Genomic DNA, 6,494 nt, shown 5'->3' on the forward strand with positions numbered 1-6,494 from the left:
CCCCACCAACCCCACTCCGGCGGCAGCCCCACACGATCAGTCCTCCCCTCCCCCTAATGGCATGGTCCTCAGAAGCAACTCCGCTACCATCGATGAAGTCGTCACTCCCATGCCACTCGGACCACAAATTCGTAAACATGGTGATTCCTTGTTTCTTTTGTGCCATCCATTGCTTGTTTTCTTTGTCTGTAGCCTTATGTTGCCGAGCGCCACCCGCTGCCGCCACGAGAACTTGTCGCCGACGAGTTTCTTGGCCATCTAGAGCACTCACAACCTTCCCGACGTTTCTCACACTTTACCTGAACTGCCAGTGGCCACACCATAGCATCGGCCTCTACCCACAGGACACTTCCCCTCAGCTGCTACGCACCATGGCACCAACCTTTTGAAGGAAATATGCCCTAGAGGCAATAATAAAGTTGTTATTTATATTTCCTTATATCATGATAAATGTTTATTATTCATGCTAGAATTGTATTAACCAGAAACTTGATACATGTGTGAATACATAGACAAAACAAAGTGTCCCTAGTATGCCTCTACTAGATTAGCTCGTTAGTCAAAGATGGTTAAGTTTCCGGACCATAGACATGTGTTGTCATTTGATGAACGGGATCACATCATTAGGAGAATGATGTGATGGACAAGACCCATCCGTTAGCTTAGCATAATGATCGTTTAGTTTTATTGCTATTGCTTTCATCATGACTTATACATGTTCCTTTGACTATGAGATGATGCAACTCCCGAATACCGGAGGAACACCTTGTGTGCTATCAAACGTCACAACGTAACTGGGTGATTATAAAGATGCTCTACAGGTGTCTCCGAAGATGTTTGTTGGGTTGGCATAGATCGAGAGTAGGATTTGTCACTCCGTGTATTGGAGAGGTATCTCTGGACCCTCTCGGTAATGCACATCATTATAAGCCTTGCAAGCAATGTAACTAATGAGTTAGTTACGGGATGATGCATTATGGAACAAGTAAAGAGACTTGCCGGTAAAGAGATTGAACTAGGTATGATGATACCGATGATCGGATCTCAGGCAAGTAACATACCGATGACAAAGGAAACAACGTATGTTGCTATGCGGTTTGATCGATAAAGATCTTCGTAGAATATGTAGGAGCCAATATGAGCATCCAGGTTTCGCTATTGGTTATTGACCGGAGATGTGTCTCGGTCATGTCTACATAGTTCTCGAACCCGTAGGGTCCGCACGCTTAACGTTCGATGACGGTTTGAATTATGAGTTATGTGATTTGATGACCGAAGTTTGTTTGGAGTCCCGGATGAGATCACGGACATGACGAGGAGTCTCGAAATGGTCGAGAGATAAAGATTAATATATATGACGATGGTATTTGGACACCAGAAGTGTTCCGGGTGCTACCGGGTCACTGGAAGGGGTTCCGGGCAAACCCCGGCAAAGATATGGGCTTAATGGGCCAAGTAATGTAACACACCAGCCCACAAGGGGCTGGTGCGCCCCCTATAGGGCCAGCCACGTGGGGAGAAAGGGAAAGGAGAGGAGGAAAAGGAAAGTATGAAGTAGGACTCCTACTTCCTTCCCCCCCCTCCTTCATTCCTCCTTGTCCAAATATGGCGGGGTGGGGGGCACATTGGACTAGGGGCCCAAGTAGGATTCCTCCTACTTGGGCGCGCCCTAGGCTACCTCCCTCCCTCTCCCTCCTTTATATACGTGGGGAGGGCACCCCTAGAGCACACATCAATTGTTCCTAGCCGTGTGCGGCGCCCCCTCTACAGTTAACACCTCGGTTATATCGTCGTAGTGCTTAGGCGAAGCCCTGCGCCAGTAACTTCATCATCACCATCGCCACGCCGTCGTGCTGATGGAACTCTCCCTCATCCTCAACTGGATCAAGAGCTCGAGGGGCGTCATCGTGCTGAACGTGTGCTGAACACGGAGGTGCCGTACGTTCGGTACTTGGATCGGTTGGATCGTGAAGATGTTCGACTACATCAACCGCGTTACTAAACGCTTCCGCTTTCGGTCTATGAGGGTACGTGAACACGCTCTCCTCGCTCATTGCTATGCTTCTCCTAGATAGATCTTGCGTGATCGTATGATTTTTTTTGAAATACTACGTTCCCTAACACCTTTAACCACCCGACGCGCAACGTCTAGAAAGAGGGAGGGGGAGAGCTTTTTTTAGGTGGGTCCCATCTGTAAGCCGCATGTTGTTTTCTCTTTTTTTTTTTTGTTTCTGTTGGGTCTCACATGTAAGGATGGTCAAAACTATCCTGGAAATATCACCATGATGGTCAAAGGACTTTGACTAGACGGAAGCACATTTGTACACCACCATCAAATGGAACAGAGGCAAACTGAGCACGACTAAAGTTAGGAGCAAATTTAAGTAATTGATTTAAGTTAGGGGTAGAAATGTAAATATCCTTTATTTTTGTGATCATACTGTGGTTCCAAATAAAGAGGATAAACTAACACTACTAGGACTGGGAGCATCATTGGAAGACATTAGTACTACTAAGAGCATCTTCAACAGGCGCACAAAAGTTTCACGCGGTAAAATACTTTTAGTGCGCCATTGTAGCACTTTTAGCACGCCGAATCCAACATTGGTTTAGCAAATGCCCAAAAACACGCGTCCAAAAAACACATAGTGCAAATTATGAAGTGCGCGTAATCCGGCGCCCCAAATTTGCAGCTTCTGATAGCGCTTTTTAACGCGTGCCCAAACCTTTTTTGCGTGTGCACTATTTTATAGCTTCTATTGAAGCTGTCCTGCGTCAAAAAACCTGAATTTTTACGTCGCGGAGCAGTTTTTGTGACCCTGTTAGAGATGCTCTAACACAAATGAACATCTGACGGTGAAGCCAAATCCAACGAAGAATACCCAAACAATCCTTCCGCTTCCCAGCACCCAGCTCGGAAAGGCACCACCGAGTCACCGACCTACCGAAAGCCCAGAGTACAAATACGCCTCCCCCCCAGCAACAACGGTCAACAAATCCACAACCGTTGGCCTGATCTCACAATCACCCGTCCGCCATGGCGAATCAGCGGGAGCAGCAGCAGGCCTCGCCCTCGCTGCCTCGGCCGCCGATGCCGTCGAAGCCGCGGCACATGTCGGAGCTCTACGGAGGCATGCGCTTCGACCCCAACGGCCGCTGCCTCGTCCGGACCTACCTCGCCCCCAAGGCGATCCGCGGCCGCCTCCCAAACCTCGAGATCATGGACGTCATCCCCGACGACGTCGACGTGTACGGCACCCGCCCGGAGGCGCTCCCCTTCCACCGCTGCAACCGGGGCGCCAGCGGCAAGGTCTGGGGCCACTTCTTCACGACGCGGCCCGCGGCCGCGGCATCGGGCGGCCCGGGCAGCTACGTCCGGGTCGTGCCGGGAGGGCTGTGGGTGCGCTACGACGAGGAGAAGGCGTACGCCGACTCGGACGGGGACGTGCTCGGGTACCGGTGCCGCTTCGCGTTCCACGGCGAGGACGGCAAGCTGACGGCGTGGCGGATGAAGGAGTTCCGCCTCAACGAGGGCGCCGCGGCCTACCGCGGCGTCGCGTTCCACCCCGTCGCCAAGAACCTGGTGGCCTGGAAGGTGTACAACGACGTGGAGGAGCCGCTGAGCGACGACGAGGGCGACGACGAGGACGAGGACGAGGATGACGAAGCGGAGGAGATGGAGGTGGACGATCCGGTTGCCGCCGCTGCGTGCACGGAGGACGACCTGACACAGCGGCAGGACAAGAAGAAGAAACAGAAGCTGCGGTAGTAGCACCGTAGCACGGGAGGCGCTAGTAGATGCTGAGTTCGCATGATCTGAAGCCTGAACATTATCTGAAGCCTGAATTTGGGTTAGCATGATCTGAAGCCTGAATTTGGGTCAACATGATGCTGCGAATTTGGATTAGCATTATCTGAAGCGAGAATTTGGGTTAACATGATGCTGCGAATTTGGGTTAGCATTATCTGAAACCTGAATTTGGGTTAACATGATGCCGCGGATTTGGGTTAGCATGATCTGAGGCCTGAACATTATCTGAAGCCTGAATTTGGGTTAACATGATGCTGCGAATTTGGGTTAGTACAAACAGAAGCTGCAGTAGTAACTCGTATGTCTGGATTTACGCATGATCTGAAGCCTGAACATTAGCGTCAGCCGTGCGTTCCATTGATAAATGGAAATTGGATTGGCGAGCCAAACTGGTGTTAATCTACAGCATTGTGCTCTGCTTCTACAACCTCTCCTGCCATGACGCGATCCCATGTCTATAAATACAGCCCCCGGATCCTGAATCTCCCGTCGCATCATTCCAACCGGTCGAAACCTTCTTCTCCCCCCAAATCCAACCAACCTCCCTCCCCCTCTGCTTCTAAGCAGATTCCGTGGGCAGCCCGTCATGGCAATGGCGCCTCCGCCCGTGCCGAGCCTGCCGCTGGGCTACGTGTTCAGACCCAAGGCCCGGGAGCTCATTCAGCACTACCTCGCCCCCAAGGCACTGGGCGGCTACGTCACCCCGGGCTTGGTGGCGGAGGGCGTGGACGTCTTCTCCGCGGCCCCGGATGAGCTCCCCTTCAGCCGCAGCCACCGGCGGGAGAGCGGCGAGGTGTGGGGCTACTTCTTCGCGGCGCACCCCGCCGGGGAGAGGGCCCCGGCGCCGGGCGGGTGCTGGATCCCGTACGGTCCCGAGAAGGCGTACCGCGGCGGGACCGGTGGGGAGGCGGTCGCCTTCAGGCGCAGGCTCGCGTACTACGTCGCGTGGCGGGGCGGCGACGGGGTATGGGCGCGGACGCCGTGGCTGATGGCGGAGTACCGGCTCAACAAGGGCGGCGCCGCCTTCCGCTGCGCGCGGCCCGGCCCCGAGGCGAACATGGACTGCGTGGTCCGCAAGGTCTTCACGAAGCCGGCGGTCCCTCCGCCGTCTGCCCGCTCCAGCGATCGGGCTCCAGCTCCAGGTACCGCAGCGCGGACGAGGAAGCCGGCTACCCCGGCGAGGAGCAGGCGAGGAAGCGCGCTCGATGGGTCTAGTTGAGACTTGGGACGGCCGTGAGACGCGGCCACGGGTTTTGTGACTGATTGATTGGGTTCCAGAATTGCAGAAACCAGTAGAATCATACGAATTGAGCCACAAGTAATATGAATCGAAAAGAGTAGTATAAGTAGAAATTAGGTTCCCATTGTAATTAGTTTTGCAGCCACGGTATTTTTCTTTGAACCAGATAAATGCCGCAATGGGGCATACATAATCTAGTGATTCAATACCAAATGTGTCCAACATAACTGTAAATATCCTCATGGACATTGGACGGTTTGTCAAATTCTTTGCAATTAAATCACTCTTCTTCGGTGGTTGTTGTTGTGATTGTGATGAGAAAGAAAAGTAGATGCATGACATCAGAAAGGGGGTTGGCAGTTGCATGTCCCTATCGCTTCCATGATTGCACTACATGTTTTTGTACTTCTATACTTATATGAACAAGCTATAAGGCATGAAGGCTAACAAGACAATATAAAGAAAACTAACAAGAAAATCCGAAGGATGCCTAATCACTATAATTCAGATTTGGTACAATTTGCCTTACTTTGCTTTGGCATGAGAAACCGGAATCATTTGCAAATAATAAGATAAAGAGCACAAGAAAAGGAGAGTTTATGTCATGATACCAAAAATAAATAGCAAGATTTTGAAAGAAAAGATGATCTCCCAGAAGTGTGAGAGGCATCCCTACCGGGCGGGCCTTGATTCACCCCTTACTATAACCATCCCACTCAATCTTTTACACCGATGTTTCGTACTCTCTCGACCAGGTCATCATAAGAAAATCTGATAAGACATTCCATTCATTTTTTTGTTGATATTTGGATTTCGTTTTCAAATAAAGTCATCTTGTAGTTAGAAATCACCTTTAGAATCATCAGCCACTGTCCCTACACTGACTCGCTTATCCGGAATTGATCCTCACTACGGTCCTTTATTTCGAAACGAGGGCTACATACCGAATACAAAATTCTTTATTCAACATTTTTAAGCCCAACCAATAATGTGTCTAAATACTTTTCTGAGATCATAAATGCTTTCAAGCTTTCAGCAGCTTCCCTTTTCAATTACTACTAACCATCTTTTAGCTCCTCACTTTTACCATCTTCTAGGTCTCTCTCCACTTGATCTTCTTGTTACATGCCACCGTCACACCAAACCTTACCTCCACAACCATGGTTACTCATGTGTAGCAGTTTCACACAAGCAAGCCATTGTTGAGAAGATGGAACATGATTTCATTCAATTGAATAGATGCATATATGATCAAGTGGAAGAAGAATTAAGAACTCATATTTATTTCATTGAGGTATAAGACAAATAATAATAAACTCACCGAGGAGGATAAAAATAATATCATCCTAACGTTCACAAACAAAAATTACACACTACTAAAAAGTAAAAATAAACCAAGCATCACGGGCAACTAAAACTGACCAGAAGACAAATATTGGAGAT

The 6,494-nt window shown here is 49.9% G+C and overlaps 1 protein-coding gene across 1 annotated transcript; it reads left to right on the forward strand.

Annotated features, from left to right (window-relative positions):
- The first annotated feature begins 4,397 nt into the window (after positions 1-4,397).
- LOC119357963 (NAC transcription factor 56-like) lies at positions 4,398-5,176 on the forward strand. Its single transcript, XM_037624714.1, has one exon. It carries the CDS (start codon positions 4,398-4,400, stop codon positions 5,028-5,030), a length of 633 nt encoding a protein of 210 aa, XP_037480611.1. The 3' UTR covers positions 5,031-5,176.
- The last annotated feature ends 1,318 nt before the right edge of the window (positions 5,177-6,494 follow it).

The sequence above is a fragment of the Triticum dicoccoides genome, chromosome 2A, assembly GCF_002162155.2.
Source record: "Triticum dicoccoides isolate Atlit2015 ecotype Zavitan chromosome 2A, WEW_v2.0, whole genome shotgun sequence".
Classification (NCBI taxonomy): domain Eukaryota; kingdom Viridiplantae; phylum Streptophyta; class Magnoliopsida; order Poales; family Poaceae; genus Triticum; species Triticum dicoccoides.